The sequence below is a fragment of the Falco punctatus genome (assembly GCF_963210335.1).
Source record: "Falco punctatus genome assembly, chromosome: 2".
NCBI lineage: Eukaryota > Metazoa > Chordata > Aves > Falconiformes > Falconidae > Falco > Falco punctatus.
The window spans coordinates 68,898,631-68,915,965 of NC_137581.1; the positions used below are offsets into that span (position 1 = coordinate 68,898,631).

The 17,335-nt window shown below is 40.9% G+C and overlaps 1 protein-coding gene across 2 annotated transcripts in view; it reads right to left on the reverse strand.

The window, feature by feature from the left end:
- Nucleotides 1-9,936, reverse strand: part of LOC308059636 (interleukin-1 receptor type 1-like) — a 42,351-nt gene extending 32,415 nt beyond the window's left edge. For both annotated transcript variants that reach the window (XM_080377296.1, XM_080377297.1), the window contains exons 1-5: nucleotides 8,762-9,936; nucleotides 6,038-6,107; nucleotides 2,533-2,776; nucleotides 2,052-2,238; nucleotides 1,096-1,258 (exon numbers count right to left, since the gene is read on the reverse strand). In XM_080377296.1, the coding sequence (XP_080233422.1) occupies nucleotides 1,096-1,258; nucleotides 2,052-2,238; nucleotides 2,533-2,776; nucleotides 6,038-6,107; nucleotides 8,762-8,809 (712 nt within the window). In that variant the 5' untranslated portion in view covers nucleotides 8,810-9,936. The remainder of the gene's footprint in view (nucleotides 1-1,095; nucleotides 1,259-2,051; nucleotides 2,239-2,532; nucleotides 2,777-6,037; nucleotides 6,108-8,761) is intronic.
- Nucleotides 9,937-17,335: the final 7,399 nt, after the last annotated feature.

Sequence of the window (17,335 nt, forward strand, 5' to 3'; positions counted from 1 at the left end):
CCCAAGTCACCCATTTTAATGTAGACTTGCTCAGCTGGAGTCTTTAAGAACAACTGAGCTGCCTTCAGTCATTTAAGGCAAAGGAGGGATATGATTTTGCTTCTACTGCGTAGTAGGAGCTGAAATTGCACTAAGAGAAAAGTTCTAGGGACTATTTTAAGACCAGAATTATCATTTCATCTGATCTGACCTTGTGCTCCTCATATTTTGTATATCCACATCATATACATATAACATTATATTAACATGATACATATTCATATAATACATATAAATACACATATATACATACATATGCATATCTATTTACACACAGATAAAACAGGCAAGCAAAAAACCAGACTACTAAATCGTAATGCAATCTATTAGTAAACCTGAAAACGTCTTTCATCAGATGGAATGTAAAAACAGTACTGATATTTCATACGTTGATATAGCACAGCCTTTTCAGTGATCCAGTATCTATTTCATAATGCTGTGCTAGCAAAGGAGTTCACATTTTACAGCTAGGCCTTCTTTTTATATTTTTCTGGTGTGCTGGTGGCCCCCTGTCATAAATCAAAGTCTACTGAACTAGACACACAATACCAGAGATCAGCAGTTTTTCTGCTGAGGAACTTAAAACCAAAACCAGAAGAGACGGAGGTCTGAAGGAAACAGATAGGACACAGAGTCAAGGTACTGCTAAAATTTTGGTCTGGTTTAGTTTGTCGTTCTTGCATCAAGAGGACAATGTAAAAGAGAGAAAAGTAAGACAGGCAGGATAGAGAGTGCAGCTATGGCTACAGCAGAATGTATTGTGCTTACCAAGCCTTACAGGGCACCTGTTTAGGAACCTTGGTGGCTGGTCTGGGCAGCGATGCTTTGACATGCTGCAACTTTGAACAGGGGAATGAATCTTCAACACAGTGGCAACAACAGACAAAAATATATAAACTCTAAGCCAGCATTTCTTCCCCTCACATTTAGGAAAAAACTTGTGGCCCTAAGAATGTCTATCCACAACTTTGGTCTGCTAGCTTTAGTCTTTAGAAGCTTGGAAAAAAATTTGGAGTCATTGTTATGAACATAAACACTGTGAAATTACCTGCTTACCTTCCACAGTCAGACTGATGTCTCGGGAAATGTTATATTGTTTTCCATTGTAGCCATATGTTGTTTCGCATGAGTAGTTTCCTTGATCATGGACAGTCACATTCAAAATGATAAGATCACTGTCTAAGAAGGCAAACCTTTTCCCTTCCAGCAGCTGGCAGTCCTAAACATGTGCAGAGAACTCTGTTAATTCATATCCCTACCTCTTTCCATGGTTTGTCTCTCTTTAATGCAACCTGAACTTTCAATGGACCACAGCACAAGGGCGGATGCCTTGCAGAGGCTGAGGAAGAGCAAGGGCAGTGGATTAAAAAGCAAAACAACACTTCATTTTTTTAAATTCAAAGATACTCCAGTTCATTTCCTATAGAAAACAACTTTCAGTATCAGAGAAGTAAGAAAGAGAAATGCAAGTATCAGTATTTATAAAAGTATTCATTAATGAAGAATCACTCAATAATTAGACTTAATTTTTTGAAGTACTTAAATACTTATGGTACCATATGGACTGTATGGGCATAAGGCAGGAATGCTGCAGAAAGGCACTACGTTCTTCTTTCAGAATGAAGTTTTAAATAAGCATGAACAATACGAAGTGGCATTTATTTAATGGAACAATATTGAGCACGTAAATGGATATGCCATTTCTCACAAATGACATACTAAATCTGTTTCCACACAACGGAAACTGAGGACAGAGTGTTTCGCTAGCAGGTAAGAAGATGCCACCTAGTGGATATGTGGCTCAACAGCTCTCCTACCTCCAAACTGAATTTTCACCCTGTTAATCAAAAAACCTGTATACACCTTTAAAAGATAAAAAGGCTTAATCCTCTTCCAATTTTTTTAGAAAGTATTTTTCTCCTATTTTCAATAAATCTTTCGTTTTCCTTCTACAATTCATAAACATCAGTGATTTATATCTTAAAGAATGGGACAAAACACAGCATTCTCACCTTATACCAACGAACAGGCTGAATATTCTTCTCATCCCTGAAATAGTCCAAGTGTGGGCACACAACTTTTGCAGACGACACTGTGAATATCACCTCCTCTACAGCAAATTTTTCATTTAAGCATAAACCATCAATCCTCTCAAAAACTGTTACTTTTGTACACATTTTCCTGGAGCTTGTTGAACTCCTGCAATTAATATAACATAATTAAACTAACCTATTTGGCATGTATTTTAACTAAAAAAATGTATGTTATTCTTTTTGGAGAAGAGAGGACAAGAATTTACAGTTTCTCTAATAGATTTACTTTTGCCTACTAGGAAAATGAACCAAAACTAGACCCCAACCTAAAATTAGTTTTTGTGAATGCACTCTCCCTTCATTAGTATTTATCTTACACCAAAATTCTACGTGCTTTCAAAAAGTTATTCCCCTTGAAACTCATTTCTGTAACAGAGTAAATTTTTAAAAAAACTTTCACCTTATCACACATTCATAATCTCCAGAATCTTCTAAGATTGCAGGAAGAAACCAAATTAAATTCTTCTGCTGATGAATTCTAGAATGTTTGTCTCTAGGCACAGCTGTCTGGTTACCAACTTTATACCATGTTAAGTTGTAGTCTCCACTTTTCAAGCTCTTTTCCAGCGAACATCTAATAGCAAGAGGCTGCCCATCAGGCACAAGACTTTGCCTCAACATCACATCATAGGCTTCACATTTCTCTACAGGAAAGAGATAAACATTAAAGAAAACTTCAAACGCTAGAAGGATAAACTGAACTTATTTCTTGACTACATTTACAAAGTTCATTGGAGTTTTCACCTCCATTCTCAAGTCATCTACTAAAAATACAAATATAATCCCTTACCTTTACAGTTGAGGGTACTACTCACTGATATATAGTTATGCCCCTGAAATGAAATGCTGGTTTTTTGAATTTACAAGCTTTACACTCAGCAGAATCTCTTCATTTGCAGCAGACTTGTAATTTGTATGTTTTAATTCAGATGCAAATTACTAAAGCACTTGTATTCCTCCAGTCTGTTTCATGTGCATGTACACAAACACAAATTTCACATTCAATGTCTTTATTTGTTAACTTAACTGTAGTCGAAGTCCTCAAGACAAGACTATGCTTTCAGTATCCAAAGGTCCTAAAAAGGACACTGAAGTTAAAGTTGCTGTTGCACAAATATTAAGTTTGCTATGGAAATGTCAACTCACCCTTCATTTTATGAGCATTTAGAGAGGAATTATTACAAGCACTTACCAATGAGCTCATTTGCTTTCCTCCTGACACAATGAGATTCATATGGAAAAAGAGCAACATCCTGAGATTTTTATTACTCTTTTTTTTTTTTCAATATAACAAAAAAGGCACTAACTCTGGATACCATGGTCACATTCCTAAGTCAGTATTATATTTATCTAAAGTTCCTTGTTTTGTTAGAATATAAGAACAGCCACACAGTCATGTAAGTGTCTGTCTAGCCCAAAACCCTGTCTCTGTTAACAACCAGTAGCAAACGTTTAAGAAAAGAGAGTAGGACACCAAGTAATACTTTGCTTCCAGCCCCTTTCTTTCCTCTTATGTTCTGCACAAAAAAAACCCACTGGTTTTTATAATTTCTCTTGGTATCATATATTTCTTGTTTTGAGAAATGGCAAAGTAAACTTTCCCTCATCTGCCTAGTATTTACAATTTTATAGACCTCCATCGCATCCTGCCTCAGTCATCTCTTTACCTCAGAGTCCTCATTCATTTAATGACTTCCCAAATAGAAGCCATCCCTTATCATACATCACCGTCGCTCTTCAGATATAGTCATTCTAAGACAGAATGACCAGAACTGCAGACAGCTGAGGCACATTCACAATGGGGTTAAGGTGTAGCCTTAATGTTGTTTTCTGCTCTACTGCTTGCCAAAAATTCTGCTTTTCTGACCACCACAAATGACAGAGCTAATGCTTTCTGGAAAGCACCCAAAGATGTCAGAGGAGAATTTTTCCCAGGTGGTTATTTACTAACTTAACACTCACGTCACACACATACAGTATACATGTTTCTGCTATACATATATGGCCCTTCCATGCCTCTCCACATCCATTTGATTTTACTTACTGACATTCTATCACTAAACTATTCAATATCCAGATACCCTCTTCATAAGTGAGCGTTAGTTTTGATCACCAAGGGATAATTTTGTACCATCCACAGTTCTCACCACCTCATTATAAATCTCTCGCAAATTACTTACCAAAACATTGAATTGCTGAGGTATCTGTATTGAATGCCCCATAACTTTATGAAATGCTGTGGCCACAGGAACTGGTAACCCTTTTCTGACACGAAATGCTAATATTCTGAAATAGTGTGATTATTATTTTTTTTTCACACACTTCTTGTCTCAGTTTCTCTGAAGTAGCCCTCCCCCAACGCCCTCTATCATTTCTATGGAGCAGGAAATAATCGTAAGGTACTCACATAGTTAAAGAGACAATAGAACACTCTTCTATTGCAGGGAAGGGCAGCCACATAATCACCTTTCCATATGATTACTTACTTAGCCAAAAACCAGACTATCCAATGGATTTTTGAACCTTGCAGCTTGTCCATCCATGGGCAAAAAAAAACCCAACAAACAAACCCAAACCATTTCCAAACAAATGGCTTGCTAGAAACTCAAGGAGTTGAAATTCATGAAGCTTTCCTTTTAACACCGTGACACCACTGCAAGATTCCAGTGGAATTACAAGATTATGACAGCAACTCATTTGAACCATCTGAAATGTTTTAAACATCAACTGGATCATTGGTTGACAGCTGAAGGGCAGAAACAAGCAGTTGCAACTGAGCAGCCTAGCAGTTTTACAAGAATCTGAATGTTACATTATTGTCAAAAGGATGTATTTTCCAGTATGAAAAAATCCTAAGGACACATTCTGTAAAGTTAAAACTACAACTTCTTTCATCAGTTTATATACTTGTGCTGCCACTCAGATAGACCTTGACAGGTTGAAGAGGTGGGCTGAGCAGAGCCTCATGAAGTTCAGCAAAGGGGAATACAAAGTCCTGCATCTGGTGAGGAACGACCCCAGGCACCAGCACATGCTAGAGACCATTCAGCTGGAAAGCAGATCTGCAGAGAAGTACACTGGGGTCCTGGTGGGCAACAAACTGACCATGAGCCATCAATGCTCCCTCACAGCAAAGGCAGCTAACGGTATCCTGGGCTGCATTAGGACCTGCCAGTGGGTCGAGGAAGGTAATTCCTCCCCTCTACTCAGCACTGGTGAGGCCACATCTGGAGCAGTGCAGCCATTTCTGAGCTCCCCAGTACAAGACAGTCATGGATTTACTGGGGAAAGCCCAGCACAGGGCCATGAAGATGATTAAGGCAGTGAAGCACCTCTCACATAAGGAGAGAATGAAAAAGCAAGGACTGTTCAGCCTAGAGAAGAGGAGGCTTGGGGAGAGTGTAGGTGGATCTTATCTATGTGTGTGCATACCCAATGAGAGGGAATAAAGAACAAAGTATCAGGCTAGAATTGTCCACTGACAGGACAAGAGGCCATGAGTTCAAATTGAAACACAAAAAACCCACATCTGAACACAAGAAAACACTTGTTTACTGTGAGGGTGATGAAATACTGGAACAAGTTGCCCAAAGAGGTCATGAAGTCTCCATTTGTGGATATTCAAAATCCAGCTGGACATGGTACTGGACAACCTGCTCTAGCTGACTCTTGTGGGGTCAGAGAGGTTGGACTAGGTATCTCAAGAGTTCCCTTCCAACCTGAATGATTATGTGATAAGGTAGCACATAAAATACTACATACTATATGTTTTATAGATTCTTGCTTTTCGGACTGTTTAAAAGAACTCACTGTCATGCACATAAATTTGTGATTTTCACAGATTAGTACTGTGTGGAAAAAATAAATTTCAGAACAAGACCTTCCTTAGCCACCAATAAACTTACCCGCAATAATTAAAGACAGAAATGCTGCTGTGATATTACACAAAAACAATGGTTTTGCTGTCATGTTTCCCTGCAGAAATGGAAAGAAACCCTTCAATTAGTGGTTTCCAATATACGCTTCACAAAATTTAAAGTCAATGCTTGCATTACACAGTTAATACAACAATTACACAGTTAATACAGGAATTGTCTTTGGCTTGTTTTGAGTCTGTTACCTGCTTACCTGACAGATTCTAATTATTATACCAGAAAGGGAAAAAAAGTGAAAAAAAAAAGTGAACATTTCCTGTTCAGCTTGTCAAGCACTCAGGATTTTTTACATGGGCAGCACACTCCTGCCTCCCCAGTTCTTGCTTTCCCAAGCTACAGTCTTAGTCTCTTTAACTGTCCCTTAGATGGAATCTGATTTCATATTTCAGACCATCTCTGCCACCCTCTTCTGTATCATCCCCAGTTATGGTACAGCCTGTCTTGAGGTGGGGAGGGAAAAACAGAACTTGCATACAGTCTTCAAAACATAAGTGCACTACAGATTTATAAACTAAAACAATGATATTTTTTTTTCCCCTTGGGTTTTTTTCCTAATGATTTCTAACTATCTATTTGTTCTTAGTACTACTGAGTATTGACCTGATACTTCCATGGGCCTGTGTAGTAAAATCCCAAGATGCCATCACTGAGTGTTAAAAACCAGGTAAACCCAGTCAGCTGCTGAGCACACGATGTTAATATATGGCCCGTAATGTTTTAATTTTGAGTTTTATTTATATTTATCTACAATAAATTTCTTCTGCTATTATTACCCAGTTATTCACTATCATTACATCCTTCTGCCGCTCTGCAATGAACACCTCTGTGTTCTAGCCTGAATGGCTTTTTATTGTTGGCAAATTCTGCCACTGCAACTGTCTCCCTCTGTGTAGATCATTAAAAATATATGCTGAGAAGAAGAGAGTTGTTACTCTAGTAGTGATCTTCCTCCACCTGAAAAACTGAGCATTTATCTTCTAACTACTTATTTATACATGTGAGAATATATTATGGCAGTCTGGCTTCATTGACAGCATCTGCTGAACAGCTTTTGTAAATAAAGATTGTATCAACCATGTCTTCTGTATCCAGTGTGTTCACATACAGATGTGCAATTCTAACACACTTTTAGTATTTCAGAGCCATGATTTCCCTTTAGAAAAGTCACTGTTGACTCCTTCCCTGCATAACTTGTAATCATTTCCACTGGTTCCGTTCGTTACAGCAGTTTCTACCCAGCTGCCCGCTGCGGATACCAGACTCACTGGTCTCTACTTTCCTGGCTCTCCTTTGATCACTTGGTGAGGTTACAGTAACATTTATCACTTTCTGATCTTTTGGTCCCAAAGGGGCTTCAAATGAGATGTTTACAAGAGAACACAAGAGTGAGTATCAGTTATGGTACTTTGTTACAGATAATTTCGTGCTCTAACTGCCTTTTACTAACTTTCCAATTTGAGACAGATCCTTCCATGGAAGATTAACCATAAGAAAAAAGGTTCTGGCACTGAAATTCATGCTCTTCCATGACAAACACGAATGCAAAAAATTCTTTTTTTTTCCCCTCTTGCTATGTTTGTGTCTTCCCATAGCCTATGCCATGGGGTTGTTTAATACCTGAATGATCTATTGGCCCTCGGGACTCTTTGGCAGGCTTATCCCTAACATTTAACTTGGCCTGCCTTACTGCTTTTTTTTTCTATTCTGCCTACCACAGTTTTTACAGCACTATGAAAGGACAAATACAGTTCTTAAAACTGAAGGATGAGCAGGAGGACCCCGTCCTGTTGTGAAGAATCTTTAGCTGATCACCAATTTCTGCAATAGTCAAAGATGACACTTCCGGCTGCTATGTTTCACTTCACCAAACTGATTCAGAAGCACGCCATATATTGAGTCATCCACACTGCTTCTTGCAGTGCCTGCCTTCCTCCCCCTTCTCTTTCCTCCTCCCTTATTGCAACTTTCCGCTCAAATTACCGGGCAGGTCTTTTCTTGCCTAGCTGTAAGAAGGAGTTAAGACAAGAATGCTGAACACAAAAAGAAATACACAAAACTTTAAAGTCACTGGAGGGGGTTTATGTGTGTTTGTACAAAAGCTCCAACCTTCCTTACTAATTGTGACAGACAGTAACTCTTAAAATATCTAGTTTTCAATTTTAAAGACAATGAAAATATTATAATGGAAACAAAGGAAAAAACTGGGACTGAATAGACTCCACTTATGACCAGGCATTTTCTTTATGACTTCTCTGAATCACTGTTTTTTCATAAGATCCATTCTATTACAGCGTTACCTTATTCTAGCGTTCCATCTCAAACGTACTCTCTCAAGCAGTTTTTTGCCCCAGCAGTAGCGTCAATAAATGCAGCAGTAGTATTTTGACATGCTCTGAAGTAAAGTGTTCCAGAATTTGCTTCTCTATAAATTCAGCGTTCTTTCTATCTACTTAAATTTGTAACTTGCCCTTTTGGCAACATGGAAGACCCGCAAATATGTATAGCCCTGTGTAAAACCATACACATGAACTGCTCTGAGGAGACTCTTGACTTTCCACGATGAAAAAACATCCATTTCTGTGGAAGGTATACCCGACAGCAAAATTAGGCTCTGCTCTATGCATGCATTCATGTAATTACTGATGAAAATAACAAGTGTATGACTGTAGAGTCAAGTACAAATGCTTTTCCTACCACATTCAGCCACAATAAACAGCTAAATTTCTCCATTTGCTCAGTCATTTTGTCCAGATCTTGAGTCTGTGGAGCTTTATCACTCAGGACAGAATTCAGCTGGTATTATCTTTGCCCAGATTTCCCAGAGCGGAAAAAACTCCATCTATCTGAGGCCATGTCCATAAAGTTAAGTCCTGAAAAGAAATTTTTGTATAAATTTCAGATTAAAGAAATAAAAAAAAAAATAAAAAGACCAGCGTCTGAACGAGATCTTCAATCACACACCTGAATTACAATTACAGCATCCCTGATAGCACACAGTAAAGCATAATTCTCATTAAGATCTGTCATTAAATTGGTACCGCCACCTTTCCCTCTGCTCTCTAATCCTTTAAAAGTTGATCTACTTAATACAAATAACAAAAACCTACGCTTATCAGAACTTTGAAGAAACACGGCTTTCGCTAATTTTTGCACACTTGGGGCATATTTTTCTTTGAACGTCTTATTCAAAAAGATGGACAGATTAAAACATGCAACAGTCATGTTCTCAGAATTGAGAGAAGTGACAGAAAGACCATCACACTATTTCTTTCACGTAAGTCCATGAACATTTTAAATCATAAAAGAAACATATTCAGATTACCTTAATCGCTTCTATTAACTGCACGGTACACCATGCCTCTTCAAAAGAGCTTTCTCAAGCCTCTCACTTTTGGTCTAGAAAGAATTATTATGACAAATACTCCTCCGTTGCCGAGGCACACGTAACGGGTGCCCAAGGACTGGGTCACCCCCGCCGGGGTGTAGCGGGCTGAGACTGGGCAGCCGCTTCTCCGCGGGTGGCTGCCACCCCTCACCGGGTACGGCAGGAAATCACGTTTCAGCGTTCATCACTTAAACCCTTACGCATTCCGGCAATTCCCTTGGAAGGGGCTGGAGCCCCTCAGCGGTGCGGGAGCCGCGCTCCCAGCCCCCGGCCCGGCGCGCTGAGGCGACCCGGCAGGGCGCTGCCAGGGGACCCGCGGGGACAGCAGCGGACCTCAGGAAGGGCGCTCGCACGCTTTCTCCCAGAAACCGAGCCGCGCCGCACGCACGGCCGGCAGGGGAAAACGCTGACCTTATAAAACAGATTATTTGACTCCCACTCCTAAACTGCCGCCAGCCCGCAGTTCTTGCTCTGAGCCCCCCCCCCCCCCAGCCTCACGAACGGGATGCGGGGCAAGGCAGCGCGGCCGGCGCGTCTCCGCCGTCCCCCCGGACCGTCCGGCGGAGAAAAGCGGCGTCCGCCGCACCCGACCGTCCGCCGCCGCGCTCGGCCACCCCGCGGATCTAGGCCCCCGCCCCCGCGGCCGCCCCGTCGCGCCGCGAGGGAAGCGCCGCCGCCCCCAGCCTCACGGGCAGGCGGCCCGGCTCCCTCCGGACGGGCCGGCGCCCGGGGAGCCCCCGCCGCTGCCTACCTGCTGCGCGGCTGCCCGCCCGAGCGCGGGGCGGGGGGAGCCCCCGCTGCCACCTCCCAGACCGCCCGCCAGCCGCGGCCGGCGCTCGCCCCATCGCACGGGCAGCTCCGGCCGGCGCGGCCTCACCCTGCCCCGCCTGCCGCTTGCCGGCCTGGGAGCCCCCGCCACGGTGAGGCGGCCCCGCGGCTGGGCCGTGCCGAGCCGAGCCGAGCCGCTCCCCCCGCCCCGCCCCGGCGCAGGTGGCCCGGCGCGGGCCGTGCCGATCAAGCCGGGCTGCGAAGCGGGAGGCGTCTGAGCAACGGCCGCCTTCTATTGACAACGGCAGGCGCGGGGGGAGCCTGCAGGAAATCCTCCGAGTAAGGATTGCAAGAGTTGGGGTGACTGACCTTTTGGGTTTGTTTCCGTTTGTTGTTTTTTTTCCAGTTACAGGCACCTGCAAACTTCCCTAGTTGAAGAGAGCGTGTCACTGGAAGAGAAAGATCCCCTCGGGACTTGGAGGCTGGTGGCAGGAGGAGCATCCCAGGACATCAGCTGCTTTGTTTGCTTCTTCGTTGGGCTGCTTTAACAGCATGGTCTGAATTCCCCAGACTGGCACAGGTCACGGAGGTACTCGGCTCTGAAGCTGGAACATACAGGCTTAGTCCATCTAGTGCTAAGTTTTTACCTGCAGACTTAACAGCTAGTAAGTAACCCTGACGTTTTTTAGTGGTTACTTAGCTTGTGGCCGCTCTGGGAATGGTATGTTCACTATGTTCTAGTGTTCCTGAGCTCTGTTTTGCTCACACATCACAGCTGGAGTCAGAATTCTTCAAAGCAGAAGCTCTTCAGATGTAGTGTGGTGAACAGACTCGGACAGGGACATTCTTAAGGTTGCAGTCACTTGTTGACTTAACTACTAACTACTAGTAAGGTTGAGGAAAGCTCTTTCTTGGGTTCCTCCCAAAGTAGGCAGCAATCACTGACCTTTCAGAATTACCAAGGTAGATGTTGTCATTATTGTTAAAAATACATCATAAACTCACTTGCTAAGCAAATGACAAGTATTCTGCAAAAACTGTGGAGGATAATCCAGCCATGTCCCGCTTCTTCCACCCTAATTTTTTGTTCTAATTCCGGTACTTCTTTCATTCCACTTTCTGGTAGTATTGTATTTACCAAACAGAAACACATTCAACCATCCTGCCCACTGTATGGTAGCCACAGATAGCAAAGATGGGGGATTATGCCCTGCTATGTCTGCATATATTATCCTACATCAACGCAAGTTATGTAGTGCTGGCTGGAGGCACATTGTAACAGCTCCAGATATTACACTGTTGGGAGGAACACAGAATGAATTAATTCCTGGCACAACAAAGCAGTAGGATTTATGCAATCAGCTAGTCTCTCTTTGGTCAGCAATTATATCCATATTTCATTTTGGAAGTGTTTCTTATGAACTCACTGCATTATGTCAAATATTTTTTATGCAAGATTTCTAGTTTCTGTATTGTTATTTTGTGCCACCAACACACATCTGAGTTAAATCTGATTTACAAGTAAGGTGTTCCTTAATCTGCCCTACTATATTTTTCTAGAAGCACTGATTAAAAAAAAAAAAAATCACTTTTGAAGAATCCTTTCCAGGACATACAGACTAAAATTCTGCTATATGCAGTTGTTAGGGTTTTTTTTTTTCTATCTTCATTATAATACTAATAGTGAAAAAATGTTTATAGTAAAAATGTTTCTGGTATAAAAGTAATTGTTAAAGCATTACCAAGATGAATAGCTAAATTAGAACTATCCAATCATTCAACTATTCGGTGATTGATGTGAATCAATTTAGAAAAAACATGTTATAGTAAAGCTGAAGGAATATCAACTGAAAGGCTGGATTTCATGAGACAGCAAAACGTACAGAACATAGCAGTCACAAGACAAAAATCTCAGAGAAGAGCAGAGAAGTAGGTTGTGTGAGGAACATGGAAATTGACACTTGTCTTCGTTAACATTTGATGTGGTCAGCAGGAACACTTCAAAGCATGCTAAGAACCACCACCTCCAGCAATGAAGGTGATGCTAAGCAAAGAGTTATCCAAGTATCCTCCTGATCAGATCTGTGCAGTGGAAATTACTTTTTTAAAAATCTACACAAACATTCAGAAGTATTTCATCTCATAAAGCTCTAAGATAGAATGATCCATTGTAATTTGCACAGGGAAGGCTCTAAAGGAACTCACCAGTGCCATCGTTGAAAATGGATTGCAGCAAAGCAATGATCATGAGTTACCTTTCCGTGACTGACGAGGTATTCTAAAAAGGCTACTCCTGTGCACATGAAGGGGCTGGACTTGGGGATAGCATTTAGTACATTGCATTTTCCCAACATGTATTTGCTGATAAGGTGTCACCATGAAGTCCTTTTTCCATCAGGTGGTGGCATGCATTTGCTGTATTTATTTGAGAAATGTTATATAACCAATGAAGGGAGAACATTACCTTCAATAAATAATTCAGTCCTTTTGAGTTATGCATAGAAGGAAATCAGAGTGAGAGCATTCACTTAGGTAGAGATGGAAAGGAAGTTGCCTGGGATTAAATTAGACCATTGCGTTTTGTTATCACAAACCTTGTTTTTCTGCATCCTCCAGTAGTTTTGTACCAGCTTTCAAGATCACTTGTCTTCCCCAATTTACAATATTGACAGCTTTCCCTTTTCACATATATTAATCTCCTTCAGGCGTATGCATGTGGCTGCATTGGCATTTTTGTTTGAATCAAGGGAGAGCTTTTAAAGCTGGTCTCCCTCTTAACCCCCCACGCTTTGTACCACCAAACAGTTCTGGAGCCCATGTAACAGATTCCTTTCAAATAAGGCAAAACTTAAAAGACAAGCTCCAACTACTTGGGCATGCTATCAACAGTACCTGACAGCAGTTAGTCTGAAATAGTCTTTTGAAACATGCATTGTGTGGACACCAGGCCCTCCACACCAACTGACTTAACCCGCAAGAATCAGGGCAACACTTGCCCTGATTTATTTTAGGACAAGTGACGATGACAATGATGACAAGCAAGCGCAATTGCTACTTTTGTAAAGGAAATTATACAATCTAGTAATCTTCTCTTTTACCTGCTTTTGGTAAATCATCCTTTCTACGTGCAAAGAGATTGTAGTAACATGTGTCTCTAAGACATCCGGAAATATATTCAGGGCTAAACTTTGTGGGTTGTAACCACAATCTTATTTTTTGGTTTTGGCTGCCATACATATTCATTGTATATATTTCTCATCTGAAACTGAACAGTGCAAATAAAAACCTAACAGAATTTCAAAGCTCTTTATGTATATTTTTCTGCCATTTCTGCTTTAAGATTTGTTGTACAAGATAACTTCAATGAAGATACTAAGAATATCATTGTACGTACAAAACTTTTAAAGCTACAAGAAAAAAATCAGGAAATGTAATTACAGGTAATTATTTAGATACAATTAAAGTTGCATGAAACAGTCTGTTGTAATACTGATCATTCCAAACCAGAATACTAGGAATGTCAAGGCCACCTAAATGTATTTGCAGTGCTGAGAATGTGTAATTCCATTTTACTGAGCAATCCCACTACTGGTTTTAATGTTGAGCAACTAGCTTAGCGTTTATATTTCGCAGACATCCACTGTACAATAATTTCTCTGGACTTGTAAGTGTGGTTATCAAAAATCTTGCAGTTACAAATTACTCACCAACAGAGCATAGGAAGGAATTTGTACTTCTAGCAGGTTTCTACTAGAAAGGCCAGGCACGCTTTTTATGGCAAAATCTATTCCTTTTCCCCCCAAAGAAAATGGTTGAAATGCTTAAAACTCAGCTGGGGGTATCTGTCTTGGCAAAATAACATTAAAGAAATGGGACATGGGCCTGACTGATAGAAGATCTGTTTTCAAGGTCATAATCAGGAGCGTTGGCAAAAGTCTGACAGTGTTTAGTTTCACAAGGTAAATTAAAACATTTAATAAAATATTCTATAGCTATAAAAGCGACCAATGAAATAAGAATTCAACACAATCAGAATGAGGAAGAGAATTACATGCAGCCACAAAACCAAATTAATCCTCTCATCTCCTCTGAGAAAGGTAGTGGCAACTATGGGAGAAGAATGAAGCAAGGTTAATAGAAATTAAGATATGATCCAGGAAATTACAATAACTAAGAAGAAAGCAAAGTTCTTAAGGTTTTTGCATATTTATTTCAGGGAGGTCAAGCAGCTTCTATCCTGAATTCCAGAATAACTGCTATAAGAAGTTGCAGGCACAGTAGCTAGTAATCCTGAAGGATGGCAAGAGCCACTTCAAGAGGTAGTATCTTTATTTGGGCCATCTAAATTAGATGAACAGATAAGCTTTTCTGCAGAAAAAACATTCTACAGTTTTTTTAAAAAATGTACGTATTATGCAACCGGAGAAGAGAAAAATCTATTAAGAAAAATATTCAAAAGCAATCAAACTGCAAGCTGCACGGTATGCAGAAACTTTTGATTCAGAAAGATTAAAATAGAAGTGCAAAACTAGAAATGGAAAATGCAAAAGTAATGTTGCAGCATTCAGTTACATCACATTAGTCTGTTGTTTTGCTTTATCCTTTCTGCCTTCATCTCAGAAACCAATTATCATGGTAGAGCAGAGAAAGCTGAGTTATATTGCAAAACCAGAATTGTAAGGCTGACTGGGAAGCCAGCTGGTGAAAGATGACAGCAGATGCTTGAAAAGGGAGGAGCCAAGGTGTGGCAGTAGTTACTGGCACTGAGGGAACTCACCAGGGTATCAGCCATTGCCTTTGTATCGATGTTTTCATCAGTGCTGTCAACACACACACACACACAAAAAAAGGAAGTTTTCCTATATAATTTACCAGTGGCGTAACAGTTGGAAGAGAAGTATGTGACCCTGCAGCCTGGCTCATAACAGTGTTCACTCGTGCTCCTGATGCACTCAGGAATTACACCACTTTTTTAAAAAAAAAAAAAAAAAAAAAATTAAAAGACAAAAATAACAGCTTGCCATCCAAAAATCACAGACTAAGACGACTTGGATGTTAAGATTCCAATGACTCGCCAGTACGCTATTTCTATTAAAAATACTGAAATAGCAACTGGTGTCTTAAATCAGGTGAACTATTTCCAGTACAGTTAGAGAAGTACCTAAGGCACCTGTATGCATAGATGAAAGTGTTCATTATAGATCCCATTGGAAAGGTGCTCAGACTCCACGAGATACTGATTAAAATTTGGTTTATTGGAGATAACCTGAGAAGGTGAAAGGAGATAGCACAGATAATTTTATGTCTCTTCAGGTGCTGGGAACCCAGAGCTGTGCAGTTTCAGCCAGACTTCTAGTTATGGCAGGGCATGCCACACAAATCCAGTCTGTGGGGAGATTTGCTGGCACTGAAGCCTTTAGAGATCTTACACGGTGTCCTTAGAAACAGACAACTCCATCATTTCTACTGTCAAACACAAGGATGTTGTATGAAAACAGACTGTTTCCCTTCACGTTAAGCTGAGATGTGCAGGTGGAGTCATTGCCAGGTAGCAAGTAGGAGCTGGCTGCAGGCTTCTCCGCTGGGGTGAGCTGGCTCAGGTCATCCCGCAGCGATGTGGGACGTGCGGCACAGCTCAGGCCTGTGTCTACTCCCATCAGCTCTCACGTGGGTCACTAACTCCTCCATGCACACACATCATCTGTTCAGGACCCTGACTACACTGTTCAGGGTACTGGCCCATCTTCAGCTGAAATGTGTACTGTCCTGTTAACATGTTAACAAATTCAAAGAGACTTCACAGGACTACTGGTGTACTAGTAACAAGCGATAGGACATGAACAAATGGCCTCAAGTTATGCCAGGGAGGTTTAGATTGGATATTAGGAAACATTTCTTCACTGGAAAAATTTCAACATGGAATGTGTTGTCAAGCATTGGAACAGGCTGTTCAGAGAAGTGGTTGAGTCACCATCCCTGGAGATACTTAAAGTGTAGATGTGCTTCAGGACATGGTTTAGTGGTGCACTTGGCAGTACTAGCTCAACAGTTGGACTTGATCTTAAAAGTTCTTCTCCAACCTAAATGATTCTATGATACTAGGGAAAACGAGAACCTTACCCTTCAAAAAGGGAATAAGTTAATTTGGCTTGTCTAGGTTAAATTTAAGACAGATTACAACGGCTATCTATAAATAATATATCCAGTCGATGCCAATGAAGGAGAAGAATATGTCTCAGCTATCAATTAATACATTAAAGCTATAAAATTTTAAGTTTTAAGAATCAGATCAAGTGAGATACTTGAACAGCAATAATGAAGATGAGAAACCTAACTACTTTGTTGGGATGAAACATGATAAATCACAGAGACAACACTACAACTGAACACCTAAGATGGGAATGAACTCATCAAAGAGCAGATGAAGCCCCCTCCTACCCTGTGTTACCCGAGCTCTGGCCTTTGAGGTGCTGTATATACACTGCACAGCTATACACAACGAAGTTCGTGTTCACAGACAAAAAACATGCACTTACAATTAAATACACATGACACTCACTGGCAGAAAGTTGTGTCTAGGGGGCTTGAGGTAAAGCCCTCTAAAAACTGGAGGGCAGAGTGGGAGCTTACATTTTAACTGGTGAAAAGATAACACAAGAAATCCCAAACAAGATTCTCCAAGAGGTCATCTCCTGCAAGTCTTCACAATTGCTTACCTCGTTAAAAAGTTCTTAGCAGTCTTCGCAGCACTGCACTTTATCTGTGTGATTACGCAAGCATACCCTCTTTCTGCAGGCTGGTTACCAGGGAACAGTGATTTCCTCTGACTTGACTCTTCCCATCACAATCTTTTAAATCTTTAAGTACACAGACTTAGCTCAAAGGTATTGCATCTCGGACAAGGTGGGGAATGAAAAGCACCTTTAGCGGAAACAAATTGTGCACCACCTCCTGTTTAAAAAGAATTTGTGCTGTGCTGCTGTCAGCATGGAAGTGATGCTTATAATGATCCCCTTCTTAAAGGGAAGCAACAAATGCATAGGACCTTCAAACACATTATTTTACAGCCTGAACACTTGCCTGGGTTTTAGACAGGTATATACTATAGATTAGGC